Raw genomic sequence first — 18,925 nt, forward strand, 5'->3', positions numbered from 1 at the left:
AAAAAAAAAAAAGTAAGATCTGTCTGCTACTTCCCATCTGACCAGAGGTAAGGTCAAAATGGGAGGATGAACAAGGGTTGAAGAAATGAGAATGCAAACCGGGGATTCATGTCAGATCACAAATGTAGGAACAACCATGACAAAAGTGGTGTGGGACCACAGTGCACCAAGTCAAGCATGATTCAGTGGTGATGTTTCAAACCATGGCAAGGACTTTTCTTTTGGTAAATAAAGAGCTTTAGAGTTCACCACTTACCTATGATTACTGCCACGTAGTTTTAGAAGAGGAACAAGGAATTCCACATTTGTTGGTAAGGGACACAGGTTCTAAGCAATAATGTGAAGATTCAAGTGAAGATGTGATGGGGACACTGGACTAAAACCAGCCAGATGAAACAGAGAGATGTGTAGAGGCCCCAAAGTCAAAAGTTCAAGGTAGGAAAATCCATATTTGACAACTGATCATGAGAAGACAGGAGAAGGTAGCAGTGGGGATGAGGGTGGGCATTGTTAACTCCCAAGGTACTATCACCACACATCCACTCAGGTAACCCCACGAGGCCATCCTGGGCTCAACCCTAGGCCTCAGCTGTGAGGGAGACACTGAGTCTGCCCAGAAGTAGGTCAGCCAGAAAGTGAGGGGCTGGAGTTTTGTGTCATGTAAGGAAAGAGAGCTGAGTGCAGTGGCTCACGCCTGTAATCCTAGCACTCTGGGAGGCTGAGGTGGATAGATTCAGGAGTTCAGATGCCTAAACTCAGGAATTTGAGACTAGCCTGAGCAAGAGACCCTGTCTCTACTAAAAATAGAAAAACTAGCGTGGCATCATGGCAGGTGTCTGTAGTCACAAATACTGGAGAGGCTGAGGCAAGAGATCCCTTGAGCCCAAAAGTTTGACATTGCTGTGAGCTATGATGCCATGGCATTCTAGCCTGGGCAACAGAGTGAGACTATCTAAAAAAAAAAAAAAAAAATCTTGTTCCAAAAGTTCATTATCATTCCGTTCTTTCTGTTCACAAACACTGGACATGGCTGCTTCCTCTGATGACCCCTTTGCTTGGTTTTTCACATGTAGCCTCTGCAGTAAGAGCAAGAAAAATGGCTGCTGCCTGGGACTGGGACATAACCACAATGTGTTTGGCAGGGCTGGATCTCATCATGCAAAGGACACTTGTAGATGCAGGTGTCTGAGGTTAGTGGTCACCTGAGAAGGATTTATTTAGCATTCACAGGGTATCTTATCTCTCTTTGCCAGGTTTTATGGTCCATCTGCCAGGGGTGTCCCGTCTAGTGGGAGGACAGTCTTGCAAAGGCTTGAGTGCAAAATGCTGGGGAACCACAGAGGAGCACATAATCCAGGTGGGGGGCAGTGTGAAGGGGAGTAGGCCCAGGAAAAGGCTTCTAGTAGACAAGCTTCAGTTGAGCTTTAAAGACAAACAAGGATTAACCTGATGAAGGGGGAACAGGCATTTCTATCAGGCAAAAGTATTTGAAAAGAGCAGAACAGAGGTAGGAAGAGCACAGAGTGTTCAGGGAATTGCCAGCTATCCAGATTGCTGGAGCTAAAAGAGTGGGTGAGGGCCTAGCATGGGATGAGTTTGAAGTCACCACCCACTGGATCCTGAAGCTCTTGTGAGCTGATCCAAAGGGACTTTGTCTTGAATGTTCTGGAGAGCCTGGGATGATTCCTAAGTGGCTTGAACTGATTTTTTCTTGTAGATATTTCAGTTCCTAAGGCCTAAAGAGCTCAGAAATAGCCCTGTTCAACTGAATGTGAGGAATGAACCTACTCAGTAGACACTACAAATGATCCCATTAAGCCTGGAGTGTGGACGGCTGCCTCCTGTCTCTGGTTTGGCTCCTGATGTAGGGAGCAATCTTCAAGTCATCTCTTCCCTTTCTGCGCCCCAAGTCTTTCCTTTAGCAGAACAAGGAAAAAGATGCAGCCACCAACATGCCACATTAGAATAACTAAGACCATTTAGCATTAAACACAGAGCACAAAAAAAGTCTTTTGCAGCTAGAACATGATGTCTTTCTTTCAAAATAGTCTGGAGGCATAAGAGACACAAAATATATGCACTTTGTTCTTTAGTTACCAGCAAGAAAATTGGTAGACATGTTTCTCAGGGTTGGTTCCAGAGACACCCTTGCCTTTTTTTTTTAATTAGAGTCTCCCTCTGTTGTCCCAGGTTAGAGTTCTATGACATCATAGCTCATAGCAACCTCAAATTCCTGGGCTCAAGCAATCCTTTTGCCTCAGCCTTCCGAGTAGCTGGGACTACAGGTGCCTGCCACAATGCCTGGCTAGTTTTTCTACTTTTTAAGTAGAGAAAGGGGTTTTGCTCTTGCTCAGGCTGGTCTTGAACTCCTGAGCTCAAGCAATCCACCTGCCTCAGCCTTCCAGAGTGCTAGGATTACAGATAGGAGGCACTGCACCAGGACCACCCTTGACTTCTTAAGACCCGATTGCTGCTAGAACTGGGTGGGGTTAAGGGTGTTTGGGAGATTGTCTCCTTTTCTGAGTTGGAGCTGGAGGAGGACAAGAGGGTACAAGGAGAGCAGTAGCAGTAGCACATGTTACTGACAAGCAGGTTCCTGCTGAACTTACAGGGTTGTTGGCAGGATGAGATAATCCATGTAAAGGCTTAGCACAGTGCTCAGTACATGGTAAGCCCTTATGAAATATCAGTGGTTATGGTTAATGTGTACATAGTTATATGTTACTTAACAGTGGGGAATAAACTGAGAAATGCATCATGAGGTGATTTCATTGTTGTTCAAACAGCATAGGGTGTATTACTCAAATCTAGATGGCAGAGCCTACTATACTTCTCGGCTACAAACCTGTACAGCGTGTTACTGTGCTGAATACTGTACACAATCATTACATGATAGTTAAGTATTTGCATATCAAGACACATATAAACAAGGAAAAGTATGATAAAATTTGCTATAAAAGATAAAAATGAATGGAGCTTGCAGAAAAAACAAGACGTTTTTCTGGGTGAATCACTGGCTTGTGAGGTCAGCTCTGAACTGTTTTGTCTCCTGCATAAAACACATATCCTTGGAGACTTTAATATTGTCTATCTGTTACTTCCTGCTAAGCCATACTCTTCTCAGGCAGGTACCATTGTCTGGTGAGCTTTGCATCTTTTGCAGCACCCAGTAGGGTTCCTTAACTCTCCTTGCACCTCTTCTGAGATGTACTAGTCAGTGTGCCTTGTAATTATTCATGTCAGTGTCTTACCTGCTGGACCATGGCCTCCTAAGAGGCAGGGACGGAACCTTTTTATTTATTTATTATTATTATTATTTTTTGCAGTTTTGGCTGGGGCCGGGCCTGAACCTTCCATCCCCGGTATATGGGGCTGGTGCCCTACTCCTTGAGCCACAGGCGCCGCCCAGGGGTGAAACCTTTAAATCTGTGCCCAGACACTTCCTGTTCTCACATATCAACTGTCACCTCTGCAGAAACGGCTCTCCTGACCATTAAGTTATTGACTCTACTCCAGTCTATCACATTATTTTTAATTTTATTTTTGTAGCATTACCAGTATTTGAAATAATCTTATTGGTTTACTTGTCTTCTCCATAAGAACATAACCTACATGAGAATAAGGGCCTTATTTGACATATTCGTTACTGTATTATTCCCCAGTTTTCTGTAACAGTGTTTGGCATATCACAGGTGCTTAATAAATATGGATGAATGTTGAATCAATGCTAAATCAAATGCCTGGTGGACTGAGCACTAGTACCTCTTCTCCAAGACTGAATAGAAGGTTAATATTGTAGAGAATGCAAAAAACAGAACATGTGGTTCTAGGTTTCAAATTAGTTGGAGAAGAAAGAAGTACTGGTGTGAACATCCTGCGAATGAGACAAGGTAAAGTATGAGCATACATAGGTGTGAGGCACGGAATCAAGGGAAGAGGGAGACCAGGTAGTGACTGAAACAGAGCTTGAGAGCAGTGACCAGGGATCGGACTCTGCTCATCGTCCCATGCCCAGCACTTAACACAGTGGCTGCAGAACAGGTGCTCTGTGCACAGTGTAAAAGTGCATTAAGATAATGCAGAGAACTAGGCAAGACACAGACTTCGTGCATAGCTTGGTAGCCTGGTGTGCAAATATTCCTGCTCAGCAAATTCTCAATCTATGTGTGTTAAGAGATTCTCTTAAACCCAAAGTCTTTAAATGTAAGTACACACACAAGATAATGTTTCGGCTAAAGTCCATGTCATTTATTTATACAACAAACAACTATTTCATATGGTCCAGGCCATGTCCTTGGCACTGGGAATAGAGATAAGCCCTGGCCCTCAAGGAGCTCACAGTTTAGTAGGGGGAAAAAGACACAAGAATAAATAAATATAATGTAATTAGAATACGCAAAAGGAAACATTATGGGAGACAAAGAGCAGAGGAAACTATTGCCTATGGTTAGTGTCCACAGGAAAGAAAAGACCTGGCTAACACACATTTTTGTAAAGAATAAATAAGGCGACGGTTCCCAAATTGCGGTGGCTGATTACCACTATCAGAATCACATGGAGCATACTTTAAAGTATAGAATCCCACCACCTTCTGCACATACTCTGATTCAGCAGGTTTTGAGGGGGTTTTCAGGCTGAGGAATCTGCATTTTAAAGTGCTCTCGGTGATTCTATTGCATCTTAAAGTTTCAGAACCAGTAAAATAAAGTTTGTTCTTCTAACTGGAATGAAGAATGATCTGCAAATCTGAAATGTTAATCTGTGTTGGTCTTTAATGAGGGGCAGGGAAAATAGAGAAAAGGAAGGGAATTGGCATCTATTAAGTTCTATGGTAATCTACATGTACGTTAATTTAATTCTCACAATAATTCTATGAGGTAGATATTATCCCCATTTTACAGATGAAAAAACAGAATCAGAGATTTTAAGTAATTTGTTTAACATTACAGTGCTAGTGAATAGTACTGCTGGCAATGCTGACATCTGAACCCAGAATCATTTACCTCTAAAGTCTGTCCACTTTCTATAACATCACGCTAGCACCGAGGGACAAATTTACTGAAAACATGTTATGATTTTCTTTTAGTTATTCACCAGAGCTGTCTCAGTAAATAAATGAAAAAAGCAGTCAGATGGTACTTTAGTCATGTCCAATGTAGTGGATACATACTTCTTGGCAAGTGGGGACTGAAGGCAAAGCCAGGAAGAATGATAAAATGGCCAGCCATTTCTTATTTGTTTTTCCATCACTTTCTTATCCTCTGGTGAAGGTGTTATAAGTAGGTACTATAGCTAAGAACTGGGTCCACTGGAGGCAAAAGCAAATATAACTGGATAACCATGAAAGCAACCCTACCTGACATCAAAGATTCCTGGGACTCAAAATGTCCAGGTCAGAGGGCATTTAAGGAAAATGGCAGGGCTGCAAAGACTCAAGTTTCTCAAAATAGAACTGCCAGGACCAGAAACAGGTTCAGAATTTGTATTAGGAAAGAGCTCAATCTCTAGAGAAATTGTGAAAGGGTAGCAGCTTCTTGAGGTTAAACAAACACTATTTCTCTCTCTCTACACACAGACACATCAGTGGAACAAAACAGACACAACTCAGAAAACAATGGGAAGTTTGATTCTATTTAAAGAGCTGGGAGACAGGTCCCAAACACATACACACACACAAACTGTAAATACTTTAAATTCCCACTCACCATATTCAGCGTCATCCAACCAGATCTTAGGTAGGAGCAGTAGGCAAAGCAGAACATGTTAGATCAACAAAGCAAAGGCAGTAAAGGCAGCTGACAACAATCTTGGGGGGCACTCAGGGCCCTGGATTCAGAAGGCTGGTGTGTAACCACCATCCTCTTCTATCAGTGAGCCACGATAGCAACACTACAAACAAAAGATGGGTTTCCAGTGCTGAAGAATAACGTTCTGATTTCTGGTGTTCCTAACAACTGCTGAGTCCCAAGATGACTTTTGATAAAATCAGCCTATACAGCTGACACTATGGACAGCATACAGCTTAAATTTCATTCTTTTGTGTAACAAAGATTGTAAGCCAGACTATATTTTTTTATTGCTACATTTTCCTCACACCCCATTCAGGAACACTTGCTTCTATCTACTTTTTCATATAATGCTTAGAGTTGTTTTTAAAAAATCATGCAAATCTGGATTGATCTTCTCTTTATAAAAGTATTTTGGTTTATTTACCCTGCACCGATTCACCCCATCAAAAACAATTTCTAACCAGCAGTTAGAGAACCAGGTGCCACAAGTATGGTTTAATAGTGCAGGCATTGTATATGTTTATCTAACTACACTTGAAATTTGCTGATACTCTAAACCAACTAACTAAAGGCCTCTAGATGAAGACTTTATCCTGATGGGAATATCTGGTTATTCTAGAGTCTAAACAGAGTATCTTAGTTATGCCTTTGGGCAGATGACTGGAGCATGGGAAGAGTATATAAAGCCCACATCTAGCAATAGCAAGTCTTCAAGCTTATTATCCCATCACAAGTTCATAAAGATGACAAACTAATCATTTGTGAGCTATGAGGTCAAAATGGCCAGAATGCAACTGCACTGTTACACTATACAAAGTCAACTGTCCTGTAGATCATTGGCTGTCTCTTGTTATAACCTCAAACACTTAAAAGGAAACTTCAAGTATGCTAAAATAGTTACCAGAATATTTGGGTATCTTCATTCCTGAATATTAAGTAATAGGGCTCATCTCCAGAATCACTTCTTGCAATACGCACACAGGGAAGCTCAGTACAGATGGCTCATTAATAGATGTTGAACTCTGAGTTCTTGATGGGTGGGTGGGTTCTAGATTATCCAGGGCTGAGTGACTTGGTGAAGGGCCAACCCTTCTAGCTCTAGGTCTTATCTTGGTTCTGGGCACATTTCAGTTCTGCTCCAAGTCCACTTTGCTCCAATGCAGCGATGACAGACATATATTTGAACTCATTAGGTCTGAGGTTAAAGGTCTCCACTAACCCATACGTCTCTTTCTGATCAGTGGCATAGAAGAGCTGAACTTGGTTGGCGATGCACTGTGCCTCTGCAACATTCTGTAAGGTAAGAAGAGTAATGCACAGGGTCACAAAGCTCTGTGTCTGACTGCTGTGGGGGGTGAGGGTCTTCACCCAAGAGTCACTGCTTTTAGAATGTTTCCCTGACTTCCAGATCTCCCCAGTCTTGGTTAGGTGCTCTGTCTAAACAAATCACCCTATGCCTAACATCAGTATTTTATCACACTGTATTGTATGTGTCCTTTTTTCTTTGTTTTCTTTTCTAACTTCCCTAGTACAAATTCCTCAAAAATATAAAGATACAAAACCAAAGCTTGTTTTATGCACATAAGGACATCTGGTGAATGTTTGCTGAATAAATCAATGCACATGTTCATAATTACTGTCTTCATTCAATTCCTTCATAATTGTTATATATATCTCAGGGGAAAAAAAAGAGCAATAGTTACCCAGTTCCAAGAACCACTTTGTGAGTGAATATTAAGTTCCTGGCTAACCAGACATATAGTTGAATAAAGCCTGTTACTAATACCCCTTCAGTCAGAAAAGTAGTGCCCAAGCTAGTAGTGATAGTTTTAAAATTTGTTCACAGATTTTATGATACTTTTCCCTTTGGTAGAGATTAATTTCCCTTTTCTTAAGTGAGGGCTATACTCAGAGACTTGCTTCTAACAAAGACTATGAAAAAATTTGCTGGGCAAGGCAGCACCAGCCTGAAGTTCCAGCTGTTCTGGAGGCTGAGGTGGGAGGATCACTTCAGCCCAAGAGTTCAATGCCAGCTTGGAGAACACAGCAAGACCTCACCTCTTAGAAAAACAGACTATGACAAAATGATAGATAATGGCTTCTGCTATTAAGTCATTAAAGATTGCAGCTTCTGTCTTGCTTTGGGGAAAGTCAGTTGCCATGTTGTGAGAGCATCCACACAGACCTCTGGAAACAAGGTGAGAACATGAGACTTCTGCCAACAGTCATGTGAGTGGGGCTAGAAGTGGATTCTCAAGCCTATCAACCCTCAGATAAATGCAGTACTACCCAACATCTTAACAGTAACATCATGAGACCCTGAGGCAGAATCACTCAGCTAAGCTATTCCTGAACTCCCGACTCACAGAAACTATGACGTAATAAATGTTTGTTGTTTTAACCACTAAGCCACTAAGTTTTGGAGTAATTTGAGCCCCTGGGAAGAGAACTGGCTACATTCTCTAGCACTTAGTAGTAGAAAAAAGATGAACAGACTATTCTATGTGACAGGTAGGGGGTTAGGACACAGGCTATGTTCTCAAAATCTTACAAAAGAATTACCTCAAACAACTTTTACTTTTGCTTCGTATACCTTCTGTATTTGTAGTTGGTCAGAGGCACTTATCCATTATCACCATGTTCCTATGTCCAAAATCAAACCCCAAAAGATAATGAAAAATTCCCACTGGAAACTGACTGCTAAAAGCATGCTGTGTCTAGCTACAGAACAATGAAGATGAACTACAGATACCATAAGCTGTGCTTCACTGCTATTCCTTCCATGGGACTTTCCAGGTCATTTCTCATAGGCAGGCACTGATTTGGGACTGTAGCTTCAATCAAAAGCCTTTTCCCCCAAAGCTGGCTACTTCAAATTAATAGAATTTTAGAGCTGGAAGGGGCCTCAGAGACTACCCAGTCTCATTTCAAAGGCCAGAAAACCAGGTGGTGCCTGTGGCTCAAAGGAGTAGGGCTCTGGCCCTATATGCTGAAGGTGGGGGGTTCAAACCCAGCCCCCTGACAAAAACCGCAAAAAAAAAAAAGGCCAGAAAACCAAGGCAGATGAGATTTGAGGACAGGCCCAAGGTCAGAACCCAAACCAGATGTCTAGAATCTTAAGCTGGTGCTCCCTCTACTTCATCCTGCTACTGTTTCTGAAAAGATAATTAAGGTTGATAACTCTACTTCATCAATTTTACTTTTTTAAAACTCACATGCACCGCAAGAGCAAACCACTTCTAAACCAAGTGCGTTGCCATAATCTGAAGATGATACCACCACTTTTCTTAGCTCTTTTTGTTCTGAGACAGAATCTTACTTTGTTGCCCTGGGTACAGTGCTATGGCATTACAGCTCACAGCAACCTCAAATTCTTGGGCTTACGCAATTTTCTTGTCTCAGCCTCCTAAGTAGCTGGGACTACAGGCATCCGCCACAACACCTGGCTATTTTAAAGACAGTCTTGCTCTTGCTTAGGTTGGTCTCAAACTCCTGAGCTCAGGCAATCCACTCACCTTGGCCTCCCAGAGAGCTACAATTATAGGCATGAGCCACTGTGTCAGGCCTACTTTTCTTAGTGAGCTCTTGAGCTAGAGGCCTCTGACATTAACTTTTATTTGAAGCTTGAGGTGGTGAAGGTAGGGGTAAGGTGAGATGTGTGCACTCTCGATCAGTGATGTTCAAACTACTCTGCAGAGTCCTAGGGGCTGTGGAGATGCCTTGAGTCCCTTCACCTCTGTTGTAGCTGTTAGACTCTGGGGATTTACTTAATAGGATTTTGTTTGGATAAAGATTTTCTCCCACCACTTTAACAAGTTTGCAGGCCAATAGTACAGTGTGTAGGAAGTGACAGAGAGAGAGCGAAGAGTTGGGTGTCTGTGTCTCATGGAAGGTTATGGAAAGGCCTCTCCTTCTTATTCACCCCTGCCTTTTGTTCTCTTGACTCTCAACATGAAGCGGTTGTCTCCTCTTTCCAAGACCCAAGATGATAAACATACTGCCTCCTTGTGTTGGTCAATAGAGAGGTATTTTAACAAATGTGATTTCTCCCTCTCTTTTAATCTTCATATCTGTAATCCATATACCAGGTCCTGCCCATTTTTATTCCTACATATTTCTGTGGTCATTCTCTCTTTTCCATCTGTACTATCACTTCTCTAATTTAGGTCTCTACCACCTTTTGCCCAGATCATTTAAACTGTCTTCTAAATGATCACACTGACCAGACTTGAAATATACAACTACACAATGTTTAAGAAGCAAATAATTAAGATTAATGGTCTTAAAACCTAGCTTTTTATGGGCTATTCCTTTTAATGACTCTTTCATGTCCTCAGTTTAAAGCCCAATCTAAACACAATCCACTAAATCTTTTTTTTTTTTTAATACACCAGTGATACCAACCTGTTTGCAATACCTGAAGTCATTTTATGACTGTTAGCATTTATTTAATGCTATTCCCTCTGTGGGGAACATTTCCCCTCCCCCACCCATACCCTTCCTTTATCTGGCTAAACTCTTGCTTGTCTATGAAGGTCACCTTCAGGAAGTCTTCTTACTCCCTGTGGGCCAGGGATACCCCTCCCTGAAACCCTCTGCATGTCTCCACCCTAGCATTTACTGTATGTCCATACAATCATCTATTCATATTGACACAGATGTGGAGCCATAGGCTTTGTTTTAAATATTCTACTGACTTTTCAGCAATAAAGGTAGTACAGAAGAAACCTCTAGTTTCCAAGTATTTCTGTCCATTTGAGGTTAATGCTTTAACATAGTTGAAAATACTTTGCCTAAACAACACGTTTCATGGATGAGTATGCAATGGGTCATATATTCATACTATATTTCTGAGTTTCTCTTCTCTTAATCATAAACTTCCACAATAAATTCCAACATGTCTAGTTTTATACTTGTTTCTGTTGGAATCTCAGTCAAGGTGATTTATAGGATATCATATTTATTTATATCATATTTATATGATTTATATGTTGTCAGTTATGCTATCAAATGTTATAACACCAGGAAGCAAATTTTAATAATAATGGTAACTGTGCAGCAGTCTAAACAAACCAGAATGAGGTGGTAAAAATGGCAAAAAACCAGAATGGGCCTTCCCTGATCTCTACCTAGGATCCACTTTTTATTTTTATTGCTTAAGTGATTCTCTTGCCTCAGCCTCCCAAGTAGCTGGGACTACAGGCGCCCGCCACAATGCCCAGCTATTTTTTGTTGTTGTTGGTTGTAGTTGCTTTTGTTGTTTTGGCAGGCCCAGGCTGGGTTCAAACCTGCCAGCCCTGGTGTATGTGGTTGGCGCCCTAGCTGCTAAGCTACTGGCACTGAGCCAGGATCCACTTTTAATATAGTCAAATGCTGTGTTTTGCCGAAGATCAGAAATATAGCGCAATCTCTATTTTGTTACTCACTCCTATGGTCAAATCAAACTTTGGCTTTTTTGGGGGGACAGAGTCTCTCTCTGTCACCCTGGGTAGAGTGCCTTGGTGTCATAGCTCACAGCAACCTCAAATTCTAATGCTGAAGCAATCCTCTTGCCTCAGCCTCCTGAACAGCTGAGACTACAGGTGCCTGCAACAATGCCTGGCTAATTTTTCTATTATTTTTAGTAGAGATGGAGTCTCACTTTCACTCAGGTTGGTCTTGAACTCCTGAGCTCAAGCAATCCACCTGCCTTGGCCTCCTAGAGTGCTGGGATTACAGGTGTAAACCACCATGCCTGGTCCAAATCAAACTTTGTAATTATTAGCAACTATATACTTTCTCCAAATTTCAATTTGAAACATCTACATTTTGTTTATTATTTTCTATCTTCTAGATTGCTCCCCTCTCCAACAATCCTTCAACGCCACTGGGACTTTCAATTCTTACTGTCTTTAACCTTCCTTATGTTTTCACTTTTCTGTTTATCCAACTTCCACTCCATGGTCAGCCTTTGCAGTCAGCTTCCTGGACTTTCAATTACTTTACTATACCACTTGGCTAAACTGTAACCTTAGGTAATCCAACTTTCAGCCTCCTCTCTCTGTGCCTGTACCTGCATACCCATTCTCTCTTCCATTCCCCAAGATGATGGGTTATCACACATTTCCTATAAAAGAGCAGACAGTAGATAGTTTAGGCTTTGTGAGCCATACTGCTTCTGTTGTAACTACTCATCTCTGTTGTAGAACAAAAGCAGCCATAAAAATATGGAAGGAAGCCGGGTGCGGTGGCTCATGCCTGTAATCCTAGTACTTGGGAGGCCGAGGCGGGTGGAATGCCTGAGCTCACAGGTTTGAGACCAGCCTGAGCTAGAGAGAGACACCGTCTCTAAAAATACCTGGGTATTGTGGAAGGCGCCTGTAGCCCCATATACGTGGGAGGCTGAGGCAAGAGAATCACTTGAGCCCAAGAGTTTGAGGTGGCCATGAGCTATGACACTATGGCACTCGCAAGGGTGACAAAATGAGACTCTGTCTCAAAAAATGTAAGTAAATAAGCAGGGCTGTGTTCTAATGAAACTTTACTTACAGACACTGAAATCTGAATTTCATATACTTTCCAATGTCATATTTTTCTTTAAGCTTTTCTTCCCCTACCACTTACAGATGTAGAGAATGTTAACTTCAGGGCCTTATTAAAACAGGCAGTGGGTTGATTTGGCCCACGGGCTTTAGTTTGCTGACCTTTGTCCTAGATAATAATCTCACACTTCCTCTTTTGACTCAAACATCCAACATTTTTCCATTTTTGCTTTCAGCTGATGACCTTTCTTTCTTTTCACTAAGCAATCTGGAAATTCTACAACCTATCACTGCCTCTATCCATTTAATTGTATCTGTGTCCTTATACTACGGCTTCTCCCTTGTTTTTGTACTCCTGGCAAGTATCAACCCCTCATTTCCAGACTTGCCCACTCAAAAATATCACTTCCCCCCTCTTTTTCCTATATTATCAATATTTCATCTTTACCTGATCTTTTCTGTCCATATACAATATGATGTTATTTCTTCAACATTTAAAACAAAAAATACCCTTGGCCCCACTTCTCCCTCTCCAGCTAATGCCCCATTTTCTCTTTCCTTTACAAAAATGCCTCTTTTGAGTTTCTATGCGTGCTTATTCTTCCTAATTTCTCTTCTGATCCTCTCTTAAGTCTACTCTTAATTACACTTTTATTGAATCACTCCTTTGAAACTATCCTTATGGAGATCCCCAAGGACTTCCATGTTTGTGAAATCTAGTAAATTCTCAGTCAGCACCTCATTTGCCCAATAAGCAAGTAAAATTTGGCCAGCTAGGCAGTTCCTATTCTTGGAAATATTTTATCTTAGCATCCAGGGCATTCTACCATCTTAATTTCCCACCTACCTCATGACCATTCCTTCTTAATATGATTTACTGATGTTGCTTTATCTCTCCAGGGATTGGTTCTCAGACCTCTTCTCTATCTTTACTCACTTCTTTTGTGACTTCATTTAGTTCCAGGTTTAAAATACAATCTGTATGCTGACAATATCCCTATTTATATCTCCAGTCTAACTCCAGGTTCATATACATATGTCTAACTGCCTACTACTTGGATATATAATAGGCATCTCAGATGTAACATATCCAAAAGTGAGCTCCTGATTTTCCTCCCAAATCTATTCCTCCTGTAATCTTACATGTATCAGTTAATGGCAACTTCATTATTTTCAGAATTCTGGATAACTTCTAGTTGAATGTGATGAATGGAAGGGTTTAAATGGCAGGAAAAACGGGAGAGATGGGACTGGATAGTTTCAAGAATAATAGATAGGGAGGTAGAGTCTTCACTGTGTCCTAGGCTCGGGGACTACCATTACTGGAGATACTGGCTGAGTGATATCACTTCTTCCTTGCCCTTATGTAGCTGTAAGAGAAAGAAAAAATTTAGTGGATATTATAATGAAGAATCTCAGGGGGAAGAGGCTCTAAAGTGTCCATCATTTTGAAGGAATCTTGAACTTAGTCTTTGCCAGGTACATGAGACTGAAATGAGCAAGGAGTAGACAAACAGGTTGTATAATAGTCCTAAACTGCTCCTGTCCCCCTAGATATCTGTGCAAAGAGAACACAATGGCCATCATTAGTTATGGGTCTGTGCTTTATCCCAGTGATTCTCATCTGGGAATGGGATGAGGAGGAAAGGAAATCACTATGTATGATCAATGTCGTACATGTGAGCAGTGTGGAAGAAGATGATAAGACTGAGAATTATCCCACTTTGAATTCTTCCCTATAATTAAGAAGTGGGTGTGTCTTAGATTCAGAATTATTGAATTTTACAAAGGTTACAGGTGCAGATACTGTACAACTGTTTATTATGCAACTCCTCATAATCAAACATATTAATATTTCCCTAGTAAAATATTTACTATTCCACACCAAGTAGGATTAATAAGGACTATAAATGGCCTCACATTATTTTAAGTCAAAATTCAGTTACTAAATGAGGCCAAATTCAGGTGAAGGCTTTTTTTGTTTTGGGTTTTTTTTTTTTGAGACAGGGTCTTGTTATGTTGCTCAGGCTGGTCTCAAACTCCTGGCTGAAAGTGATCCTCCTGCCTCTGGCTCCCCAAGTGCTGAGATTACAGGTACAAGCTACCATGTGTGGCTGTAGGTAAGGTTTTGTGACCAAGAAAGTATGAAAGAAACTTTATTTTCAGAGCCTGTGGATTTCAGAATTGTGAATAATGACTGATGATCTGTATTAAATTTAACTTGGAAGAGCTTAAGTAAGACAAAATTATTGTAAACTTTAAATAACTAAGAAACAAAGTACATGCAGCTCTCTGGAACTTTACCTCTCACAAACTTTGGCAGAGGAGTGATACCTTTTAAGGCTATTAGGTATGTCCAAAGAGGTAAAAGTTAATTCTTACCAGAAATGTAGAATCCATTTCTGCAGTCATTAGTACTATGCCCTTTTCTTCCTTAAGTTCAGGATAGTGATATAAAACCAGCTGGCTGGCTGCAGTTTCCCCTCGGGTCTGTAAGGAGGGACACTTATCAAGGTTCAATAAGATACCATCACAACAAACTGCAATTTCAGAGCAATAGAGAGTCTAGAGGAAATTCTGGCTCTTAAGGGCCCCTTGGGTGGCTAGTGAGTTGGAGTGGTGTGTGTGGGCAAGGTCAGGCCTGCAAAGGCACAGTGAAAGTGACAGTTTGCACAGCGTTATTTGTGTCTTCAGCTGGAAAAGGTTTGGCTTTTTTCGCAGAAAATGTTTACAGTAGGCAGTGAATCTTTCATTGTGGCCATACATTTAAAAACAAAATGGTACAAGCAGCTACCAAATCAAGTTCTAAAGAAAGCAATGTGCCTAGTAATTGCCACTTTTATGAACTAATACATTTCATAGCTGAAATCTACTCCCTTTGGCTGGCTCTGAAAATTGAGCTCTTTTAAGCTGTAGCAAGAGCTGAAGAGTTTGCACATGGGCTAGATTTGTAGTGTGTAGTTTTAAAACAATCTGGGTGGGAGGTGAAGGGGAGAAAAAGAATGGAAACACGATTTTATGAAGAATGGTTAGGGCAGTGGCTACTAGACCTCACGCCTAGACAAGGAAGAAAGTATGGGTTCAAAGCTAAAATTCCTATACAATGTAGAAGGAAACAAGTAACATTCAAAAAAGATCTCTGGGCTTCATCTTTAACATTTCAGCAAGAGTCATTTTAATTGTCAATTCCTAACTATTACTAGTGTACTCTTTTTTTTTTTTTATTGTTTGGGATCCATTGAGGGTACAAAAAATTAGGTTATATTGATTGCATTTGTTAGATAAAGTCCCTCTTATAATTGTGTCCTACCCCCAAGAGGTGTACCATACACCATACTAGTGTACTTTTTTTTTTTTTTGAGACAGAGTATTTTGCCCTTGGTAGAGTGCCATGGTGTCACAGCTCACAGCAACCTCAAATTCTTGGGCTTAAGCAAGTCTCTTGCCTCAGACTTCCAAGTAGGTGGAACTATAGGTGCCCGCCACAGCACCAGCTATTTTTTTTGTTGCAGTTGTCATTGTTGTTTAGCTGACCTGGGCTGGGTTTGAATCCACCAGCCTCAGTGTATGTGGCTGGTGCTGTAACCACTATGCTACGGGCACTGAGCCCTATACTAGCATACTCTTAATACTTTAGCCTCTCAGTTCTGTTGAATATACTTCTAATATTATACTAATTATTTTGATCATAATTCTATATTATGCTAATCATTTTGATTATAATTATGTTACCAGAACTTTCTCCAAAACTTTATGAGCTTTGTGAGGACAGGAACCTGGTCTCATAGATTTCCATCCAGGTCTTAGCACAGTTCCCAAGAAAATGGCATAATGATTTAGTTCATAGACTTTGGAGTCAGATAACCTGGACTCAAACCTGGCCCAGTCACATGTTAAAACAGCAGTGTGAATTAACTTCTTTGAACCTGTTTTCTTCTTCATAAACAGAAAATAGTAACGGTAACTATCTTGTGGCATACATATCAGAATTAGATGAGATAATGTATGTAAAATATCTGGCATATAGTAAGTATATCAAATGTTGGTTGCTATAGTATGTTCTCAACAAATGATTGCTGGATGAATTACAAAATAACAAAGTACAAAGCTACTCCCTCATTCTATTTCCTATCCTCTTGTACCCCAACTTCAAACCCTATATCATAGATGCTTATTTTTGCCAGATTTGGTCTTTAAATAGAGAATGCCTTTCCTAGTTCCCATCTGATTTCAAATAGGAATTTTTATTTTATTTTATTATTTATTTTTTTTGAGACAAAGCCTCAAGCTGTCCCCCTGGGTAGAGTGCTGTGGCATCACAGCTCACAACAACCTCCAACTCCTGGGCTCAAGCGAGTCACCTGCCTCTGCCACCCAAGTAGCTGGGACCACAGGTGCCCACCACAACTCCTGGCTATTTTTTTTGGTTGCAGCCATTATTGTTGTTTGGCGGGCCCAGGCTGGATTCAAACCCACCACCTTAGGTGTATGTGGCTGGTGCCTTAGTTACTTGAGCCACAGGTGCTGAGCCAAAGCTTCAAATGCTTTGAATCTAACTTTTAAATCTAATATTCAGGACTAAAACAAAGAAAAGAAAGGAAGGAAGAAATAAAACTAAATAACATTCATTAAAAGGAATCATTCACTTAGCATGTTGGGAAGTCCTGAGTTGGTTAAGAAAACACATATAAGACATGGAACCTTCCTCAAGGGGATTATAACTTGAGTTAAAAAGATCCCATCATAACTTCATGTTGTTAAGCCATGTTTGTTAAGTGGGGCACATGCAGTAAGTGAGATGGAGGTCAGGGGAAGAGACCGAAGAGACTCAGGAGTAGTCAGAGGTATTTTGGAGTCTTTTCCAATTTCTAGGTATTGAGTGGGGCCTAAAATACTAGTCCAACATAACAAAGTATGACAATTTCATCAGTGCTATACCAAAAAATGCTAGGACTTGGTAGATATCCTATGCCTCTGAGTCTCAGGAAGAATGCAAGCCACTTACCTGAATGTTTATAAGTGCAGTGAAGTGGAGTTCAGTACCTGTCCATTGTCCTACAAAGAACTCATAACCTTCCCTTCTTGGCAGAGCACACAGAAACTATGGGAAGTAGATACATAGAAGATAAATGAATAAATGAAATAATTTGGTGCATAGCTCACCACCTGTATCATTCACTCTTTCTTCAATATTTGGTTTTATAATAATTATGAAATTCAGGCCAGGTGTGGTGGCTCATATCTGTAATCCCAGCACTTCGGGAGGCAGAGCCAGGAAGACTGTTTGAGGGAGTCCAGGAGTTCAAGACCAGCCTAGACAACATGGTAAGTATCCTGTCTCTAAAAAAATAAAGAAGAAAAATTAGCCAGGTTCAGTGGTATATGCCTGTAGTCCCAGGTACTCAGGAAACTGAGGGAAGAGGATTGCTTAAACCTAGGAGCTAGGAGTTGGAGGGTGCGGTGAGCTATCATTGCACCACTGTCCTCCAACCTCAGCAAAAGAGTGATACCATATCTCTAAAAAAAAAAAAAAAAACACATAAATTATGAAATTCATATGATAATATAATAAACAGTCATATACTTCTCAATCCACCTAAGAAAGAAGTGTTAGAGACACAACAGAGGCTCCCTCTATACCCCATTCTAATCCCATCCCAGGGTTACCATCTATCCTGTATTTGGTTTTTCTGTGGGCTAAATTAGCCATGCCTGGTGCAGGGGCCTCACTATGTTGTCCAGTCTGGTCTTGAATGTCCAGCCTCAGATGACCTTTCTGCCTTAGCCTGCTAGAATGCTGGAATTACAGGTGTGAGCCACCATGCCTGGCTTATCCTGCATTTGGTATCTGTCATTCACTTTCATATTTTTATACTTTTAATGTATATGTGTATATCTATAAACAAAAAAATAGTTTGGATGTTTGAATACTTAAATTTTATCAAAGTGTATGTATACTTTGTAACTTTTCTAATTTCACATAATTAGAAATTTGCATAATTTCTAATTATGCTTCTGAGATTTATCCATGTTGATAAATACAACTCTAATTTATGAATTTTTCACTGTTGCATGAAATTCTACTGTAGAAATTTATCACAATTGGGTTCATCTATTGTTTTCTTTTCTTTTTTTTTAGACAGAATCTCCAGCTGTTGCCCTGGGTAGAGTGCCGTGGTGTCATAGCTCACAGTAACCTCCAACTCTTGGGTTCAAGTGATTCTCTTGCCTCAGTTTTCCTATTTTAGTGGAGACAGGAGTCTCACTTTTGCTCAGGGTGGTCTCGAACTTGTGAGCTCAAGTAGTCCACCTGCCTTGGCTTATCAGAGTGCTAAGATTATAGGCGTTAGCCACCAAACCTGGCTATCTATTCTTTTCTTGATAAATATTTGGGTCTTTTTCAATTCCTAAACTTTCTAATGTTGCTCATATAACTTCTGTTCCACTTGTAATTACTTCATCTTCCATCAGTTGGGGCTAATATTGGAGCATGACTTAGACTAAACACCAAGAAACAATTAGTTTCTGGCTCGGCGCCTATAGCTCAACCGGCTAAGGCGCCAGCCACGTACACCTAAGGTGGCAGGTTCGAATCCCCAGCCCGGACCCACCAAA

General features: G+C 40.8%; 1 protein-coding gene across 3 annotated transcripts in view; it reads right to left on the minus strand.

The window, feature by feature from the left end:
• Positions 1 to 4,226: 4,226 nt before the first annotated feature.
• The window catches only part of ATPAF1 (ATP synthase mitochondrial F1 complex assembly factor 1), a 36,240-nt gene continuing 21,541 nt past the window's right edge, over positions 4,227 to 18,925 (minus strand). Inside the window, exons 7-9 of one of the 3 annotated variants that reach the window (XM_003801424.2) lie at positions 17,316 to 17,411; positions 14,693 to 14,800; positions 4,227 to 7,082 (exon numbers count right to left, since the gene is read on the minus strand). In XM_003801424.2, the coding sequence (XP_003801472.1) occupies positions 6,888 to 7,082; positions 14,693 to 14,800; positions 17,316 to 17,411 (399 nt within the window). In that variant the 3' untranslated portion in view covers positions 4,227 to 6,887. The remainder of the gene's footprint in view (positions 7,083 to 14,692; positions 14,801 to 17,315; positions 17,412 to 18,925) is intronic. The other 2 variants (XM_023507848.1, XM_023507847.1) reach the window with 2 other exon arrangements.

The sequence above is a fragment of the Otolemur garnettii genome, unplaced genomic scaffold, assembly GCF_000181295.1.
Source record: "Otolemur garnettii isolate 467f Iridium unplaced genomic scaffold, OtoGar3 scaffold00210, whole genome shotgun sequence".
NCBI classification, from domain to species: domain Eukaryota; kingdom Metazoa; phylum Chordata; class Mammalia; order Primates; family Galagidae; genus Otolemur; species Otolemur garnettii.